This window comes from Gekko japonicus, unplaced genomic scaffold (genome assembly GCF_001447785.1).
Source record: "Gekko japonicus isolate JY-2015 unplaced genomic scaffold, Gekko_japonicus_V1.1 scaffold226, whole genome shotgun sequence".
NCBI classification, from domain to species: Eukaryota; Metazoa; Chordata; class Lepidosauria; order Squamata; family Gekkonidae; genus Gekko; species Gekko japonicus.
In genome coordinates, this window is record NW_015169178.1 from 1021373 (window position 1) to 1042069 (window position 20697).

Sequence of the window (20697 nt, forward strand, 5' to 3'; positions counted from 1 at the left end):
TAACCTCCTCATTTTCCGCTGAAGGGGGGGGGGAAACGTTCTTAGTTCTTTTTCTCTGTATTTTGACAACTCACAGTTACGCCAGTCTTTTCTTTTCCATTTTTTCGGATATTCGCTTCATCACTCGGGGACGCCCGGTGGTTCCGCTAAACCCCGTAGAACGGGGTCGCTCACGCAGCAAGGTCCAAAGGGGCAGGGCATGGCGAGAGTCTCAATCTCCGATCTTTCGACTGAAAGAGAGACTCCCCCCTGGAACGCCCTAAAGCGCCCCGGATCCGAGCTCCTCTCATCTGAGGGGCTCGTTCGGGTCTCCGCTCGCGCGGATTCCCTCCTCCACCACGGGCGGGCGAGACGCCCTCGGGAGCGACCCGAGGATGTGTCTGCCATTCGCGGGGTACCTGGCTGCTTCTTGCGCCTCGTGGCCCACCTGAGGGCCGCTGGGAGCAGGGGGCGGGGCTTGTTGCATGTGCCCGCCCCCCTGGGCTCCTTACTGCCGGAGCTCCACTCCTGTGCGCTCCCGCAGGAAGTGACCCCTGGGTAGAATGGACTGTACTTGGGAAAGCCCGGCCCAAAAGGCTTTCCGCCAAGCAGAGACCTGTAAGGTCAGAGTGCTGATGTTTGATGGAACCAATAACAAGGTTTCACTTGCTTATGTAACACACTGAGTATAAGATTCCATGCCACCCTTTGTAACACTCAAAGAGTCTGTTGGGTATTCAGGGGTTCCAGACCCTGATACCTGTACTCTCTTTTATTAATAAATATTTTAGTGTTTTCCTCTCTACAGAACTGCTGCGTGTGTTTTTCTCAAATTGGGCGGGGAAAAGCACGGCTAGGGACCAGTGTTCCCTCTAAGCTGAGTTAGTGTGAGCTAGCTCACAGTTTTTTAGCCTCTGGCTCACATATTTTTGTCTCAGCTCAGGAAGGAGGGCTCCAGAGCAAACTAACTCATGCAGGAGCCAAATCGCTGGCTCACAACTTTAATGCCAGTAGTTCACAAAGTAGAATTTTTGCTCACAAGACCCAACAGCTTAGAGGGAACATTGCTAGGGACACAGGTTGCATCAAACAGTAGCCTGGTCTGGGTTGGGAAATACCTGGAGGCTTTGGGGGTGGATCCAGGAGAGGGTGGGGCTTGGGGAGGGATACAGAGCAGGGTCCAATGCCGTAGAGTCCCCCCTTCAAAGCAGCCGTTTTCTCCAGGGGAGCTGATCTCTGTCAGCTGGAGATCAGTTGTAAAAGCGGGAGATCCCCAGGCCCCACCTGGAGGCTGGCAACCCTGTGTCAGCCCCCCCCCCCCCCCGATTAAAGGAAAGCACTATACATCAGGGGTGTCGAACTCATTTGTTATGAAGGCCGGATCTGACACAAATGAGACCTTGTTGGGTTGAGCCACGTGTGTCATAAGATGTAGTGCCAGGTAGCGGAGATATAAGCTTGATAAAGGGCACAAACACAAAGAGGTTTTTTTAACTTAAGATAAAAAAACATGCTTAAAACATGCTTAAAGTAAGCTGCAAGCCTACTTTTGATTTATCGACCATTCACCACAGAAATCTCAGGCTCAGAGTTCTGAGACTAGGACCCAGGTTAAAACACGAAATGGCTGAGCGAGAGAGTCTGGCGAAGCAAGCGATGATGCTGCAGCAGCAGCAGAACTGGAAGCAGGAGATGGCCAGTTCCACCGCGGGCTTGATGGAAGCCCTCCAGGGGCCTGATCCAGCCCCCGGGGCCGCATATTTGACACCCCTGCTATACATCATTAACAATATGAATTACTCAGCCCCAACTTGCAGCGAAACCATTTTCAGTTGTCAACCTGCACCCAGCCGCCCAGTTTAGTCTCCCCGAATTTTGCACAGCAAGGGCAGCAGAGCACACTATAAACAATAAATATTATCAGTTATTATTCTGCCTGACAAACTGCTCTGAAAGGGTTTGATTACCATGACGGTGGGGGGGGGGGGCTGCAAGAAACCGGAGACTGACCGGCAAACTCCTGGTGACAGAAATCGGAAGGCCTCGCAGGCCGTGAATTCCCAGAGTTTCTCGCTTAGGAGCCAGCCCGGCTGAACTGGTTTGAAACCGGTTTAAATCTGAAATTGCAGCGACTAGGGTTGCCAGATCTCCTGCTTTTACAACTGATCTCCAGCTGACAGAGATCAGCTCCCCTGGAGAAAATGACCTTAGTAAGGATGCTGGGAAAGATTGAAGGTCAAAGAAGACGGGGACGGCAAAGGATGAGATGGTTGGACAGTGTCATCAATGCAACGAACATGAAACTGAGCCAACTTCAGAGGACGGCGGAAGACAGGAAGGCCTGGCGGGATCTAGTCCATGGGGTCGCGAAGAGTCGGACTCGACTATGCGACTGAACAACAAAAAAGGAAAAAACAACCGTGATATGATAACGAAATCTTGTTGGGATCATATCATGTTGGGTATTACAAGTTGAAAACACTCAGTATATCTGGGGTTAAATGTTTGTTTTATGTCACTCACGGGAAGTCACGTTTCTCATGTAACCAATGTTCTTCAGATGTAGGAAGCCCGGGAATTTTCTCCCTGATCTAGGAATTTGATTGGGACTAAAGTGTCAAGGTGTATTACCATTTTATGGCTTTTCTTTCTGTCTTTGTTTTTGGTGTTCTGAAGAAGGAGAGCAGCCATTCTCTCTTCTAGTTTTGTCTTTGTAGTGTAAGGATGTAGCCGATTATGCTCTTTTGTTATTTTCATCCCAGTTACCTTTCCCCATGCTAGAATTTAGTAAAAACGTTATATTTTAATCACACATGGACTCTCAGTCTGAATTATTTTACTCAGGCTCTGCTGGGCTATATTATCTCTGCTAAATACCATTTTTCCAATATCTCACTATCACCCAACATATCATAATTAAAGAAGATATATATTTTTCCTAACAAGATTTCGTTATCGTATCACGGTTGTTTTTCCCTTGCCAAGTTCAGCCTGTTCCGTGAGCTCCCGTTCTTGACGCGACCCCCTGGAGGAAATGGCTGCTTTGAAGCGTGGACTCCGTGGCATTGGACCATGCCAAGGCCCCTCCCAACCCTCTCCTGGATCCGTCCCCAAAGTCTCCAGGTATTTTCCAACCCAGACTTGGCAACCCTAGTAAAGACATAACTGCTGGGGTTAGGGAGAGTGTTACTTGTAACCAAGAGTGGAGGAAGACCAACCGGTCACAATTACGACTGTTGTACATCCTCGTTGCCATGAGAGACCCAGATACATCACAATGGGTCCCCGGAGTACTTAAGTGGGTGGGTTTCCGGGCTGACTTTGCAAAGGGGGACGGCATCGGGCCGAAGAAACCTTGCAGACCCGGGACCACGCAAATACCTTCTCCCTTTCTTCAATCAAGAGGGGGAAGACACAAGCTGCCTTTACCCGTTCGAGTCTCCCCCTGTTTCAGCTATCTCTCACAAGCGCCGCCTTAAATACCAGTGGAAAATGACACCCTTCGACAGGAGGTATTTATTTAAAATAGTTATCTTTCCTCCAGGCAGGTAAGTGGGGTGTCTCTGGTGGGGTTCCTTGGGAGGAAGCGAGTGGATAATTTCCCCTGTGAAGATGAGCACGGCTGGTTTACGGTGCCAAAGTCCTGTTTCTCCTGGTCAATCCAGATTTTCGGAACCACGGAACTCTAGATAAATCACCGCCTGCCTGGGTTGGTTGGTTTGTTTATGCTTTGGATTTATAGATCACCCAGTCCCTGAGTTCACAGGGCTCTGGGCGATGAACAACGATAAGATAAAATACATCAGAACAACATTAAAATTATTATAAATTATATAATATAACATAATATAAATTATACTATAATATAAAATATTCAGTACATTTAAAACAAGGAGCTGCGGTGGCTCAAGTGGTTAAGACGCTGAACTGCAGGCTGCGAAAGGTCAGTAGTTCAGCAGTTTGAGACCCGGGTGCCGCATGATGGAGTGAGCTCCCGTCTCTAGTTCCAGCTCCTGCCAACCTAGCAGTTCGAAAGCAAGAAATTGCAAGTAGATAAATAGGTACCACTTAAGTGGGAAGGGAGCAGCGTTCCGTGCGCCTTGGTGTTTAGTCATGCCGGCCACATGACCACGGAAACGTCTTTGGACAGCGCTGGCTCTTCGGCTTTGAAACAGAGATGAGCACCGCAACCCTAGAGTCGGATTTGACTGGCTTTCGAGCAAGGGAACCTTTACCTTTACCTTACATTTAAAACAACTCTCCGATGGCGCATAAGATTGCCCTGAGCTAGTTCTAGATGGTGTTGTCTCGCAGGCAGGGGAAGGAGGAGACAATGGAAAAGAGATGGAGGATCACCAGTTGGTTTAGCGGTTAAGAGCATGGACTCTAACATGGGGAAACCAAGTTTGATTCCCCTACTCCTCCACATGCAGCCAGCTGGTGTGACCTTGGGTCAGTCATAAGTTCTTTCAGAGCTGTTCTCTCGAAGTCAGTTCTCGAGAGAGCACTCTCAGACCCACTTACCTCACAGGGTGTCTGTTGTAGGGAGGGGAAGGGGATTGTAAACCGCTCCAAGACTCTTTCGGGTAGTGAAGGGCGTGGTATAAATCCAATCTCCTCCTCCCCCTCCTCTTCTTCCGTAGATTGTTTGCAGTGGACTGTAATGCTCTTTGAGGTACATACCAGAGGTTGCCAACTCCAGGTTGGGAAATTCCGGGAGAATGGGTGGTGGAGCTTAATGAACCTACCCATTTACACCAGTCATTTTCAGAGGCCCTGTTTCAGTTGCCCCTGCCATTTGAAGCTAGATGGGTTACCAACCTAAAAAAGGGCTTTCTCCATCGTGGCCCCAAACCTCTGCAATTCCTTTCCCCAGGAAGGTTCATCTGTCTCCCTCTATCGGAGTCTTGCGCCAACAGGTGAAGAATTTTTGCTTTTGTTTGGCATACTCAGACCCTTAATAATGGTGACCCTCCTTCCCTAATTCTGGTGTTGTTTGTTTGTGTGTTTTTATTGAATTATTTTATCATTTGAAATTTTAAACATTTTAAGTGTTTTATGTTCTTATGTTTGCTGCTTGGGGATCCTGGTGGGGTGGAAAGACAGCAGAAAAATGTTTTTAAAAATAAATAATAATGCCACAGAGTCACAACATAAGAAGAGCCCTGTTGGATCAGACCAGTGGTCCATCTAGCCCAGCATCCTGTCTCAGACAGTAGCCAACCAGTCTCTCTGGAGGGCCAACAACAGGGCAGAAAGGACGAGGCCTTCATGAGAACCTAAGATAAGCCCTGCTGGATCATACCAGTGAGGGTCCATCTAGTCCAGCATCCTGTCTCACACAGGGGCCTCAACCAGTTCCTCTGGAGGGCCAACAACAGGGCAGAGAGGCCGAGGCCTTCCCTTGATCAGAACCTAAGAAGAGCACTGCTGGGTCAGACCAGTGGTCCATCTAGTCCAGCATCCCGTCTCACACAGTGGCCAACCAGTTCCTCTGGAGAGCCAACAACAGGGCAGAGAGGCTGAGGCCTTCCCCTGATAAGGACACCAGAAGAGCCCTGCTGGGTCAGACCAGTGAGGGTCCATCTAGTCCAGCATCCTGTCTCACACAGTGGCCAGCCAGTTCCTCTGGAGGACCAGCAACAGGGCAGAGAGGCCGAGGCCTTGTCCTGAGAAGAACATCATGCTGGGTCAGATCAGTGGTCCATCTAGCCCAGCATCCAATCTCACACAGTGGCCAACAGCAGGGCACTGAGGACGAGGCCTTCTCCTGATGTTGCCCCCTGGCTCTGGGATTCAGAGGTTTAGTGCCTCTGAATGTGGAGGTTCCCCTCAGTCACACACACGGCTACTCTGAGCTTAATTGGTTAGGCTGGCCCTATCTTGTCTCATCTTGGGAAGCCAAGCAGGGTCGGCCTTGGTTAGTACTTGGATGGGAGACCACCAAGGAAGTCCAGGGTTTGCTACACAGAGGCAGGCAATGGCAAACCACCGCTGAACATCTCTTGCCTTGAAAACCCGACGGGTTTTACTGATTAAGCTATTTATTTATTTCATTTATACCCTGCTGAAGCAGGCTCAGGGCGGATCAATAAAAATGAAGTGCAGTCAACTTTCTGCCAGTTGATGGCAACCTGTCATGGTGTTATCAGGGCGAGAGAGATGAGCAGAGGCGGTTTGCCATTGCCTACATTTGCAGAGCAGCCCTGGTCTTTGTCAGCGGTCTCCCATCCACATACTAACCAGGGATGACTCGGCTTAGCCAGTTTGGTGCAGTGGTTAAGTGTGCGGACTCTAATCTGGGAGAACCGGGTTTGATTCCCCACTCCTCCACTCGCGCCTGAATACATTACAAGCAGTCTCTGTCAAGAGCTCTCTCAGCCCCACCTACCTCACAAGGGTGTCTGTTGTGGGGAGGGGAAGGGAAAGGAGTTTATAAGCTACTCTGAGACTCCTTTGGGTAGTGGGCGGGCTATAAATCCAATCTCATCTTCTTCTAATCTGGGAGAACCGGGTTTGATTCCCCCACTCCTCCACTTGTACCTGGCTGGATGACCTTGGGCAAGCCTTCGTTCTGACAAGAGCTGTTCTTGAAAAAGAGCAGTATCTGTCAAGAGCTCTCTCAGCCTCGCCGACCTCACAGGGTGTCTGTTGTGGGGAGGGGAAGGGAAAGGAGTTTGTAAACCGCTCTGAGACTCCCTTGGGTAGTGAAGGGCGGGGTATAAATCCAGTCTTCTCCTCCTCCTCGAAGCATGGACCATTCAGGCTGCTACTACTTGGATTAGTGAAATAGGAACCAAGTAGTGACCCTGACTGATGCCAACCTGGCACTGGGCCCTTCTCCATTACACAGAGCGAGTAATCTAAGAGGATGGCGCTGTTTTGTCCAAGACATGGCACTATCCCAAGTTTGCTCTAGAAAAACGTGCTCATGAAATCTTCAACTCCGACTTAGACTCGGCTTTTACGGAATGTGAATTGTTACAGGGGGGAAACCCCCAGACAAAATCCGCCCTTCAGATGTGCAAATGGGCTTCACTTGGCCTTGCAGTTAAAATCACTTTTCCTTGAGAAAGACTCCGCGCGCTCCCTTGGTCTCAAAAGAAATAAGACTTTTCCCCATTTATTCTGTAAAAAAGAGATCTGCAGAACTTCGGGAACAATCCTGCCCCCTCTGTGTGTTTCTCAAAACCTCATTCTCATTCATACCGCATTTTAAGAACATAAGAACATAAGAGACGCCAAGGTTGGATCAGGCCAAAGGCCCATCCAGTCCAACACTCTGGGTGCGTTCAGACGGGGCGTTTCTGCCAGCATAAACTGCACCGGTTGGAACTGGTGCAGTTTATGCCGACAGAAACGTGATCACACTTACCTCCATCTTCCGGATCCCTCCGTTGGACGCCCGCTCACACGCTGCGGGCGTCGACGTTTTTTTTTTTTTTTAAAGCACAGTTTGAGCATGCACATAGGCAGCCATTCAGAGAATGGCGATCTTTGTGCATGCTCAACCCCCCCCCATTACCTTTAAACTTTAAAGGTAAGCACTTACCTTTAAAGTTTAAAGCCCAACCTGGCCTCCCTGTAGTCCCGGACTCCTCCGGGAAGTTAAACTAAGGGCTTTTTTTTTCTTTTTAAACAAACGCTCAGGGCAGGACTGCCAACTTTGGGTTGGGAAATGCCTGGAGATTTGGAGAGTGGGGCCTGAGATGGGGTGGTGGTGGGGACTCAGTCGGGTATTTAAAAGCACCCTTTAAAAGCAGCCATTTTCTCAGTTGCAATCAGTGTTCCCTCTAAGCTGAGTTAGTGTGAGCTAGCTCACAGTTTTTGAGCCTCTGGCTCACACATTTTTGTCTTGGCTCAGGAAGGGATGGCTCTAGAGCAAACTAGTTTATCCAGCAGCCCAATCTCTTGCTCACAACTTTAATGCTAGTAGCTCACAAAGTAGAATTTTTGCTCACAAGACCCCACAGCTTAGAGGGAACATTGGTTGCAATTCTGCAAGATCTCCAGACTCTACCTGGAAGGTGGCAACACCGACACGCAGGGAACATGTGCACACTTCCTGTGGCAAGTAGAGGATAGCGTTTGCCGATGCCAGCACAAATCATGCATTGTTGATACCAGGGGTCGTTTTGTAGAAAAAGATCTAGGGGAACTCATTAGCATAACTCATTAGCAGATGCCACACCCCCTGACATCACCGGAAGTGTGTCATAAGGCCACACACCCTGCCCCAACGGTCCTGGCTGCCGCCGCCGGCCTTGCAGCTCCACTGCTGAGCCCCATGAGGGGCCCGGCGGTGGACCTGCAAGGCCGGCGGGAGTGCAAGGAAGCCCCGCGAAGGCCCTCCCTGGCCCCAGGCAGGCAGGGGTGGGGAGAGGCAGGGAGGAAGCAACTTACCCTCCCTCTTCTCCTGCCTCCTCCTGGCTGAATGAGGGCCGGAAGCGAGGCGGCCGGAAGCAGGGGGCGGGGCTTTGTCATGTGCCCCGCCCCCGTACCTCACCCGGGGGAACTGCGATCCCCCGCGATCCCCCCCGAAATGACCTCTGGTTGATACCGACTCCCAGCACGTGGGGGTTCCCAAGGAGGAAATATTTACCACAGAAAATACATACTTTTTAAAAGAAATCACCTCAGGGAGTCTTCTTACCATCTCCAAAATGGAAAACTAGTTCTGCGTTTTTCATTTGACATTCAAGTTCAGGTCATGAGCACCTCTTCTTCCAAATTCTAGCTCTCAGCTTTCCCCTCAGACACACACAACAAAATGGCGGCTCAGCGGCCAAGATGGAAGGTTCACTCCTGTCGAGGCGAATCACGTCAAGGGTCTTGCCTGCTGCTCCCTTCTGTTCACATTGCTGTAGGCCACAATCTGCTTTCCTGAGAAGAAGCGAGGCTTAAAATAGTCATCCGTGTTTTCCCCCTCTCTTCTTTTTCACCCAAGCGCAACCCTTACCCAGGCTGAGTGCTTGAGTACCAGGCCCCGTCACTGCCCGCAGTGTTCCTGAGTTCGAGGGCGGTTGCCCGGCCAGGGGAAGGACCACCGAAGGAGAGACTGCGAACCTAAAAGAAGTATACAAGGTGAGCCGTTTCTTTGCCTGGGGGTGAACAAAAAACGGCCCCGTTAATTCAAGTTAATGCCTCTGTTTGTTAAACTGCCACCACTCACCGTGTGTCGTGGTGTTAGGTGCTGTACGGATAGGGTTGCTAGGCCGAGCCCAACAACCAGTGGGGAGGATTGCGGGTGGGGATGTGGTGGCGAGGAATGGAGTTGAGGGCATGATGGCATCGCTTCCAGGTTCAACAGGAATGTTCTTCTCTCCAACAGGCTGGGAATCTGACTGTTCTCGCTGGGGACCGTGAGCCTTCTGACAGCTCAGTTCAATTGGACTTCCATTTCAAGCTCGGCACCCAGGGTACTGCTCACTGGCACGGCGTACTGCAAGGGCGCACGCTCGTCCTCGACACCCCTCACCAGCTCCTGGAACGCTGCAGCCGGGACAGGTGAGCAAGGACTGCAGCATCTCTTAACACCCACCTGACCCTCTGCCTGGCCTGGGGACAGGCCCATAGCTACAGCGGGGCTATTTGGGGCACCGCCCCCATACTGAAAGAACATAAGAACATAAGAGAAGCCAATGTTGGATCAGGCCAATGGTCCATCTAGTCCAACACTCTGTATCACACAGTAGCCAAAAATACCAGGTGCCATCAAGAGGTCCAGCAGTGGGTCCAGGACACCAGGAGCCCTCCCACTCTTGCCCCCCCCCAGCACTAAGAATACAGAGCATCACTTGCCCCAGCCTGAGGGTTCCTATCGATACCTTGTGGCTAATAGCCATGGATGGATCTCTGCTCCATATGCTTATCTAATTCCCTCTTGAAGCCACCCGTGCTTCTAGCCGCCACCATCTCCTGTGGCAGTGAATTCCACGTGTTCATCACTCTTTGGGTGAAGAAGGACTTCCTTTTATCCATTCTAACCCCACTGCTCACCAATTTCATGGAGTGCCCACGAGTTCTTGTATGGGGAGAAAGGGAGAAAAGTACTTCTTTCTCAACCTGCTCTATCCCATGCATCATCATGAAAACCTCGATCATGTCACCCCTCAGTCGTCGTTTCTCCAAGCGAAAGAGCCCCAAGCGCTTTAACCTTTCCTCATAGGGAAAGTGTTCCAACCCTTTTATCATTCTAGTGGCCCTTTTCTGCACTTTCCCCAAGGCTATAATATCCTTTCTGAGGTGTGGTGACCAGAATTGCACACAGTACTCCAAATGGGGTCGCACCATCGATTTATACAGGGGCATTATGATACAGGCTGATTTGTTTTCAGTTCCCTTCCTAATAATCCCCAGCATGGCGTTGGCCCTTTTTTATTGCAGGCACAGCCCCAGAGGAATGTATCCTCAAAATGCTTTTAAAATCTTTCTTTTTACATTTTTTTAAAGGTGCATGCTCTCTTAAGTCCCCTTAAAAATTTAAATGCCTTCCGGGAGGGAAATCCTAGCTACGGGACTGCCTGGGGAGCAGTTAGGTCAGGAAATGGCACCATCTCCTTCTGCAGTGTCACTGTTCCAGTCAAAATCAGACTCCTAGAAGCTGCTTCCTGGGAAAATCGAGACCACAGAGCTAGAAGGGATCCCAAAGATCATCTAGCCCAACCCCCTGCACAATGCAGGAAATTCACAGCTTTCCCCCCAGCGATCCTTGCTCTATGCCAAGTTGTTGTTGTTCAACAAAACCTCCGGGACCTCTGGGCCAATCTGGCCTGGAGGACAATTTCTTCCTGAACCCCAAAGTGGCAATCGGCATTGATAGCCGGTTTGGTGTAGTGGTTAGGAGTACAGACTCTAATCTGCGAGAGCCAGGTTTGATTCCCCCACTCCTCCACATGCAGTTGCGGGTGTGACCTTGGGTCAGTTACAAGTTCCTTCAGAGCTGTTCTCTCAAGGGCAGTTCTCGAGAGAGCTCTCTCAGCCCCACCGACCTCACAGGGTGTCTGTGGTACGGAGAAGGGAAGAAGATTGTAAGCCGCTCTGAGAGTCCTTCAGGTAGTGAAGGGCGGGATATAAATTCTTCTTTTCTTCTTCATTGCCCTGGGCATATAATAAAGAAGAAGAAGAAGAAGAGGAGAAGGAGGAGAGGAGGAGGAGATTGGATTGATACCCCGCCCTTCACAACCCAAAGGTGTCTCAGAGCGGCTTACAATCTTCTTCCCTTCTCCGTACCACAGACACCCTGTGAGGTCGGTGGGGCTGAGAGAGCTCTGACAGAAACTGCTCTTTTCCAAGAACAGCTCTTATCAGAACTATGGCTTGCCCGAGGTCATCCAGTCAGGTGCGAGTGGAGGAGTGGGGAATCAAACCCGGTTCTCCCAGATTAGAGTCCGCGCACTTAACCACTACACCACACTGGCTCTCTAGAGCCCTGCACTGGCTCATCCTTTCCTCCCCCCTCCCTCTCATGATCTGCCTAAATTCATAGTGAGACACAGAATCAGCACAGAATCAGCACTGCCCTCGGATGGTCATTTATCCTTCGCACCTTGGATCGGCTCAGTTTGGGAGTGCCTGGTGGGCGTGCGTGTACGTTTCCTAACAAAAACCTTTTTTCTTGCCCCCTACGGCTGTTGCTGCCTGTAGCCTGACCGCGACACTGGAATACGTGGAAGAAGAAACGGACGTGGACCAGGTGTTTGTCAACTTCCACAAATGTCGATCTGACCGTGGTAAGAGCGCCGTGGCAAGGCACCAAGCCCTGGCTTTCTTGGTTGTAGTAGATCAAGATGGGTATCTGTGTTAGTCTGCCTGTAGGAACAGAAAAGAGCAAGAGTCCAGGAGCCCCTGAAAGACAAACAAAATTTGTGGCAGGGGAGGAGCTTTCGTGAGTCACTGCTCAGTTTGGTGCAGTGGTTAAGTGCGCGGACTACCTCACCTACCTCACAGGGTGTCTGTTGTTGTGGAGAGGGGAAGGGAAAGGAGTTTGTAAGCCGCTCTGAGACACCTTCGGGTAGTGAAGGGCGGGGTATAAATCCAATCAGAGAGCCAGTTTGGTGTAGTGGTTAAGTGCATGGACTCTAATCTGGGTTTGATTCACCACTCCTCCGCTTGCACCTGGCTGGATGACCTTGGGCAAGCCGTAGTTCTGATAAGAGCTGTTCTTGAAAAACAGCCGTTTCTGTCAAGAGCCGACCTCACCGGGTGTCTGTTGCGGGGAGGGGAAGGGCAAGGAGTTTGTAAGCCGCTCTGAGACACATTTGGGTAGTGAAGGGCGGGGGATAAATCCAATCTCTTCTTTTCTCTTCTTAAGAGCATGGACTCTAGTCTGGGAGAACTGGGTTTGATTCCCCACTCCTCCACTTGCACCTGGCTGGATGACCTTGGGCAAGCTGTAGTTCTGATAAGAGCTGTTCTTGAAAAAGAGCAGTTTCTGTGAAGAACTCTCTCAGCCCCACCTACCTCACAGGGTGTCTGTTGTGGGTAGGGGAAGGGAAGGGAAGGGTATAAATCCAATCTCTTCTTCTTCTTCTCTAATCCAATCTCTTCTCTTCATCCATCTTGATTCAGGTTTCAAAACGTTTTCGGCTAAACATTAGGAAGAACTTCCTGACAGAGCAGTTCCTCAGTGGAACAGGGCTCCTTGGGAGGTGGGGGGGGGCTCTCCTTCTTTGGAGGTTTTCAAGCTGAGGCTAGACGGCCATCCGACAGCCATGCTGAGCCTGTGAACTCAGGAAGATCCTGAGAAGGAGGGCAGGAAGGGTTGCATCCAGTGTTCCCTCTAAGCCGAGTGAGTGTAAGCTAGCTCACAGTTTTTTAGCATCCAACTCACATATTTCTGTCTTCGCTCAGGAAGGGAGGGCTCCAGAGCAAACTAATTCATGCAGCAGCCAAATCGCTCGCTCCCAGCTTTAATGACAGTAGCTCACAAAGTAGAATATTTGCTCACAAGACTCCACAACTTAGAGGGAGCATTGGTTGCGTCAGGGCTTAGTTCTCATGGCCCTTTCTTACACGCCCAGGGAAATGCTGACCGCCACTTTGGGGTCAGGAAACAATTTTTCTCCAGACCAGTTTGGCCAGGGATCCTGGAGGTTTTTTGTCATCTTCTGGGCGTGGAACAGCAGTCAGTGAGGGTGTGGAGGGGGGAGGTATTTGTGAATTTCCTGCCTTGTGCAGGGGGTCAGACTAGATGACCCTGGAGGTCCCTTCCAACTTTATGATTCTATCCACCAGGGTGACCAGGGCTCTTTTAGTCCCACATCTAAGCCAGACTGGAAAACATACAGTGCTCACAACCCTAGCGTTGTCCACTTGTGAGTTTTACTGCCCCACCTGCACACAGCCCAGGTTAACCGAGTCTGAGTCCAGTGGCACCTTCAAGACCAACAAAGTTTACTTCTGGGCAGTGTTCCCTCTAAGCTGAGTCAGTGTGAGGCAGCACACAGTTTTTAAGCCTCCGGCTCACACCTTTTTGTCTTCGCTCGGGAAGGGTGGCTCCAGAGCAAGCTAACTTATGCAGCAGACAAATCGCCGGCTCACAACTTTAATGCCAGTAGCTCACAAAGTAGAGTTTTTGCTCACAAGACCCCGCAGCTTAGAGGGAGCATTGCTCACAGGGTGTAAGGCTTCCATGCCCGCGCACACTTCTTCAGGGAGTAACTGTGCCCTCCCTCCATCCCTGCAGGTGACCTCCTCCGGGCATTCGGCTATATGGGCTTCAAACTCGTTCAACCCGATCATCCGGCCCTCCCGCCCTGGAGAGATGTCATCTTCATGGTCTACCCCCTGGATCGGGAACTGGGCCCCAAAGGGGCACAAGAGTCGCCCGTGTTAGGGGCGCCAAACAACAAGGAGGGGCCCGCGCTTGTGGAGAGCACCCCCAACCCAACTTGACGGGGAATGAAGGTGTGGAAGCTCTCCGGCCGCTTCTCCGCCCCATGGCATTAAAGCAAGCGTGAACCACAAAGGCCGTGTTGACGGTGGAGTGATACAAGAGTGTGGGGCTCGGCCTGCTCTGTCTGAAAAGTCGGGACTGGGGTATGGCGAGATCTGTAGCTCCAATCTGTAGTTCTGGTCACCACACCTCAGAAAGGATATGATAGCATTGGGGAAAGTGCAGAAAAGGGGAACTAGAATGATCAAAGGGTCGGAACACTTTCCCTATGAAGAAAGGTTAAGGCGCTTGGGGGCTCTTTAGCTTGGAGAAATGACGGCTGAGGGGTGACACAATTGAGGTTTATAAGATTATGCGTGGGATAGAGCAGGCAGAGAAAGAGGTACTTTTCTCCCTGTCCCACTGTCATGGCTCAGGTGGGGTGTCACCTGACGCTGCCACCACTCTGGATTTAGGTTCCCTTGAGAAGGCCCAGAGCACCCTCCCAAGACGTCCTGACCTCCATTTTGGATGAATAATAGGCATGAGCACCAGGCAGAGTGAACAATGAAAATAGTTCATTATATAAGAGGTCAAACAACAAGGTGCAGAATAATAACAGTAAGTGGGTGAAAAGAAATGAAATCAAATGCCCTAACGCATCTAAATATATACTGTCCCTAGCTCACTATTCCAAGTGGCCCTAGACTACTCTCCCTTCCTTCAAGGTGAGGGTCTCTTCCCCACAGCAGCCTCTCCTGGCACTGTCTCCAGGGAAGAAGAACAGCTTTTCCTGCTGCTCCAGATCTTTTATTCCAAGCCCTCCTCTTTTCCTATTGGTCAGTTTTGGCTCCAAAACCACTCAGGGGCTTCTGGGAGTTGTAGGCCCAGCCTCACCTACTGCTAGCCAGGCTCCCTGGGCCTAGTAGGCCTCTAGTGGCACAGCCCAGATCATGACACAATACAAGAACTCGTGGGCACTCCATGAAATTGCTGAGCGGTCGGGTTAGAATGGATAAAAGGAAGTACTTCTTCACCCAAAGAGTGATTCACACATGGAATTCACTGCCACAGGAAGTGGTGGCGGCTACAAGCACGGACGGCTTCAAAAGGGAATTAGATAAACATATGGAGCAGAGGTCCATCTGTGGCTATGAGCCACAAGGTATAGATAGGAACTCTCGGTCTGGGGCAAGTGATGCTCTGTATTCTTGGTGCTTGGGGGGACGGGGCAACAGTGGGAGAGCTTCTAGTGTCCTGACCCCACTGCTGGACCTCCTGATGGCACCTGGTGTTTTTGGCCACTGTGTGACGCAGAGTGTTGGACTAGATGGGCCACTGGCCTGATCCAACAATGGCTTCTCTTATGTCAGTTTTGAACTTGGACATAAACACAAGCTGCTGCCTTATACTGAGTCCCACCCTAGGTCCATCAAAGAGCCAGTCTGGTGTCGTGGTTAGGAGCGTGGACTTGGATCTGGAAGAACCGGGTTTGATTCCCCACTCCTCCACATGCAGCTGCTGGGGTGACCTTGGGTCAGTCACAAGTTCTCTCAGAGCAGTTCTCTTAAGGACAGTTCTCAGTCGGGGCTCTCTCCGCCCCACCTACCTCACAGGGTGTCTGTTGTAGGGAGGGGAAAGGAGATTGTAAGCCACTCTAAGCTGTGGAGCTCTGAGATGCCTTCAGGTAGCGTAGGGCGGGGTATATATATCCAGTCTCCTCCTCCAATGTTGTCTGCTCAGACTGGGCGAGCGGCTCTCCAGGGTCTCAGGCTGAGGTCTTTCGCATCACCTGCTGCCTGGCCTGTTAACTGGAGATGCCGGCGATTGAACCTGGGACCTCCTGCATGCCAAGCAGATGCTCTACCACTGAGCTATGGCCCCTCTCCTAAAGAGGAACACAAACGAAGTTGCCTTATATTGCATCAGACCTTGGGTTCCTCAACATCAATATTGTCTACTCAGGCCGGCAGCCGTTCCCCAGGGTCTCCAGCAGAGGTTTCACATCACCTGCTGCCTGGTCTGTTAACTGGAGATGCCGGCGATTGAACCTGGGACCTCCTGCATGCCAAGCAGATGCTCTACCACTGAGCTATGGCCCCTCTCCTAAAGAGGAACACAAACGAAGTTGCCTTATATTGCATCAGACCTTGGGTTCCTCAACATCAATATTGTCTACTCAGGCCGGCAGCCGTTCCCCAGGGTCTCCAGCAGAGGTTTCACATCACCTGCTGCCTGGCCTGTTAACTGGAGATGCTGGGAATTGAGCCTGGGACCTTCGGCTTCCAGAACCAGAGGCTCTTCCAGTAAGCCATGGCCCCTCCTCCCTCCTCTGCTCAGCACCTAGTTGTACCCTGCTGGGCTGTTGTGAGAACACAGCACTCAAACCTTAATGTTTCATGGGCAGGGGGTCATTTTGTAGAAAAAGAGATGCAGGAGCTCATTAGCATAACTCATTTGCATATGACACACCCCCTGACATCACCAGAAGTGTGTCAGAAGGCAACACCCACTGCTCAGGCTCCACTGGACTGTTATGGATTGCTAGCTATTGGGGGGGGGGGAACCCTGCAGATCTGTCCTCGCAGAGGAGGGAGAGCTGGTACCTGAATAAAACTTGGTCTTAAAGGTGCCACTGGACTGTTATGGACCGGGGAGGCACTGCAACTTACCTGCCTGCTTCTTGCTCTGACTGAGGGCTGCTGGGAGCAGGGGGTGGGGCTTGTTCTCGGGTGAGCCCGTTCGCGGGGATGGCGGGGTATAAATGCAATTAAATAAATAAATAAATTGTTGCATATGCCCGCCCCCTGGGCTCTTTACTGCCGGTGCTCTGCTCCTGCAGGAAATGACCCGTTCGTGGGTACGATGCCGTTGAGTGCTGATTAGTAGGGTCTTTCCCCTCCAGAATAACCGATCACCCACAGCTCCAACAAAGGCTGCAGGTAAAGAAACTCTCGGGTTGATTTTAGTCCAGGAGCAGCTTATGAGGTGGTGGGCTCTCCTTCTTTGGAGGTATTTCAAGCAGAGGCTAGATGGCCGTCTGACAGCAATGCTGATTCTGTGAACTTTGGCAGATCACAAGAGGGAGGGCGGGAAGGGTTGACCTCAGTGCTTAGTTCTGGCCTTTTCTAACACTCCCAAGGAAATGCTGATCACCATTTTGGGGTCAGGAAGCTATTTTTCTCCAGTCCGGTTTGCCTGGGGATCCTGGAAGTTTGTCATCTTCTGGGCGTGGAACGGCAGTCACTGGGAGTGTGTGTGGGGATGTATTTCTGAACTTCTTGCATTGTGCGGGGGGTTGGACTAGATGACCCTGGAGATCCCTTCCAACTCTACAGTTCTAAGCCTTTGAGAGTATAAGCTTTGAAGAGCACTTTGACTCTCAGAAAGCTCATACCCCAAAAATCTTGTTGGTCTCCAAGGTGTGACTGGACTTGGGTCTCCCCGTTCTACTGCGGGCTCCTCTCTGAAACTATCTTCACCGAAGACACTCAGGGGTTGGTTTTCCCCCATTCGTCACTTACTCCTTCCAGCCGAGGCCTGGAGGGAAGCTAGACCCAAACTGACTCGTGAATCCTCCTCCTGTCCTGGATGGAGACTATGGTAGCCCCCCATTCCCAGGGGCGGCCTGCCACTCCCTTTGCCTGGCCTTGGATCAAACCTGACCACAGTCTCTTGCAGCTTCTCCAAGATCTCAGGGTGGCAGATTGAAGTGAAACAGCGGGGAGGATGAGGGACATGTGGGCTTGGTGCGGACTTTTCGCTTCAACAGAAAAGGTGGAGTGCAAGTTGGCTGGGGAAGGCCAACTGCACCATCCGTGCCAAAAACCCACTCTTAGGCGTTTTCACTTTTCTCACTTGCGTGTTCCTAGTGCTTCATTCCCTCCCCCTTCCCACATGCGTTTTCCTCCCTCTAGTGGTCAATTCGATATTACATCACTCTATGTCCAGCATATTTCCCTGCGGTTTTGTTGGGTAATTTGCCAGACGTACTACAATGTAATATAGAATCAACCACTAGAGGGAGGAAAACACGTGGAAAGGAACTTCCCCCTCAAAAAAAACCAACGGGGGGGGGGGGGGAACACAAGCAGTGATAATGTGGAAGAGCCCCTAAGTGAGGGCCTGCCATGGGGAGGGGGAAGTCTAACAATGACATCTTCAGGGGGGAAATGCTGACCAAAATGGTAGCGGCCCATGTCCTGGGACTTCTACAGCTGCCAACCTGAACACAGCTCAAAGATCCACACAACAAAATACTGGGAAGCGACTATTTCCTGCCTGCTAAGCGACCATCTGTGCCTCAGACAGCTTTGCAACATTCCAGCCCCCGGCCAAGCGTACTACGGGAGGCAAAGAAGCCAAGAGGAACTCCTATGTGAAGACGTCCTTGTAGCAGCCAGTTTACTGGCAACTCTTCGAAAATTCCGCCACTCCTCTCCCCCTTATCCAACTGTTTCATTCAGCCCCCCCCCCAATCACTCAACGCCAGAAGGATTCCAAACAAACCTTTATTTAAGAAAAGAAGTTATACATAACATGCTGCTTGTACATTCAAAGTGGAACAAGGGGGTAGCAGACATTACGTCCCTCCCCAAACAGAACACCCCCCCACCCCAAATAAAACTAAGATTATGACTTTGGAGCCGCTTTAGCATTGGCAAGAGAACCGCCCTGCTTACGTCCGGCAAAAGGCCCTACTTATTTTGAGACTGGCCCGTCCACATATACAGTGCCGTCACAGGGTGGGGGTTAAGCCCAGAAATAACAATAGCCTTAAGTTACCCCCAAACCCCTCGTGAAATGGTTTAAGAGCATGCTCTGAGGCCAGACAGTTGATCGAGGCATGCGGCAGAATGGTATGACTGTAGCACTTGAGACCTTGGGCTTGGCTTAGCTCATTAGGGAGAATTTTGAACCTAGACACCTCCCCCCTCCAGACATGCTAGTTTTCTGTGTGTGTGTGGGGGGGGAGTCACATTTGAGGGAGAAGCATTCAAGCACACCACAGGCCCACCTGCAACGGTACAGCCCCGTCAAAATACCACACGAGGCTTTGGCTCTTCGAAATTAATGTGGCCAGGTTTTCACGGGCCATTCCCAAATTGCCGCCACTATGGGACACAACAAACAGGGTTAGTGCCGCTCATTTCCCCTGCCAAAACGGCAGGCTGCGAAGATGCACACCTTTTTGTTTTCTCAAGAAGGAAAGGACATTCAAACTGGCTCGGTCTCCACAGCGGAAGAGAGAGAGACCGAGCGTCAGAGACCGAGATACTCAAAGGCTCGGAAACGAAAGAGGGCTTTACGTCGACCCACCCCTTGTAACTCTAAACTTAATAACAGGTCATTGCATGCAGCTGTTGCGGGCATCCTCCCACCGGGGGAAGTCACCCTGTGTGCCACGATCAAGGTCTGCCCAGCTGAAGCCTGCTCGCAAGTGACAAAGAACGCAGTCTGCTGGAAGCGTCTTCAGTCGTCGCCCCTCCCCGGCACATGCAGCCGTTTCCCGGTAACTGTTGAGAGGCCGCATTGCGCCGCAATGCTGCTTTGGTGGCGTGACAGGAACGACCGGTACTGCCCCGCCGCTGCTTGCTCCCTCTGGGCGGGCAGGCAGGCTGGAGACAAGGACAACAACTTGTAGGAGTGGGGGAAAAAAACAAGACAAAAGGGAAGTCAATTTAGGCTACTTCCATGTAGGGGTGCCAAAAATGTACCCCCCGCCGTGGCAGCAGCAAATGATGTGAACCAGTGGGAGCGGCATACATGCCCCCCCCGTTCCCACACTGACTGCTTCTGCCAAATCCCGTTCCCCTCCCGCAATCCCTACCCAAAACTGAGAACAGTTGTGCTCCCGCGTTCCCCGCTAGCCCAGCAACCTGGGAATCTCTATTTCCCTGTTGTGACATGCTGGAAAAGTTTACAGAAGCTCCTTAAAGGGCTAAGAAATGGGGGGGGGGGAGTTTGAGGAAATGCAGGGTTGCCACTAAAATTTTATTTTTCATTTCAATGACTTTCCCTGGACCAACGTTTGTCAATTTCCCTGACCACCATTCGAATATAACCACAAGTTTAAAAAGGAATAGGTCGTGTTGCATTAACGCAAGGCTTACTGAAATGTTCCACTCTACAACTACACAAGTCTCAATGGCAAAAATATTTGTCAAAGTAAGAGATTTAATATCCGCTTCCTTCAACATTAACTGCAGCGACGTCTGTTTTGCGATTTGCACCAAAAATTACACCAAGATACAAACTTCAGTTCAAGTGAGCTCTGAATGCTAACAAATGACGTAACCTTTTTGTTGTTGCTTTAAAGGTACACTAAAAACTATCTAAACGTTCTATCTAAAAGGGTTGGGAAAGGGCATCATTGAGTTCTACTTGTGTTCTGCTCCTTCTCTATTCCGGTTGCCACAAGAACCGATCAGGCTCTTGCAGCAGCAGGTCAAAAATCCACTGCCTGAGTATATTTTAATCACAATTTCCTTGACTTTCCCTGACCAATTTCCATTTCCCTGACTTTCCCGAAAGTGGCAACCCTGAAATGGGACCGAACAGGAAGCTGCCCATGCCACATATAAAAGAACATCACTTGGATGTTCTACTTGGATCTAGGGCAGGGAAAAATCCCCAGATGGATTGCAGCCTCAGGCGTGGCTGCCACATGGAACCGCCATGTAGAAAAGCCGGATTCAAGTCCAGGAGCACCTTCCAGGTCAACGAGATTTTTGGGGTAGGAGGTGTTGAGAATCAAAGTTCCCCGCCGACTCTCGAAAACTCAGGGGGGCGTGGCGACGCCATCGAGAAAATGGCCGCCTAAAACCTTCTCTCCGTGGACC

General features: G+C 50.9%; 2 protein-coding genes across 2 annotated transcripts in view; one reads left to right on the forward strand and one right to left on the reverse strand.

The window, feature by feature from the left end:
• The window catches only part of MRPL9 (mitochondrial ribosomal protein L9), a 29547-nt gene extending 26228 nt beyond the window's left edge, over positions 1-3319 (reverse strand). The window contains exon 1 of the mRNA XM_015416028.1: positions 3170-3319. Within this exon, the coding sequence (XP_015271514.1) occupies positions 3170-3319 (150 nt within the window). The remainder of the gene's footprint in view (positions 1-3169) is intronic.
• A 152-nt stretch (positions 3320-3471) lies between these two features.
• Positions 3472-13875, forward strand: OAZ3 (ornithine decarboxylase antizyme 3). Its single transcript, XM_015416029.1, is given in 6 exon segments — positions 3472-3491; positions 8927-8987; positions 8989-9063; positions 9311-9486; positions 11626-11711; positions 13667-13875. Coding segments are annotated over 6 exon segments (627 nt in total).
• The last annotated feature ends 6822 nt before the right edge of the window (positions 13876-20697 follow it).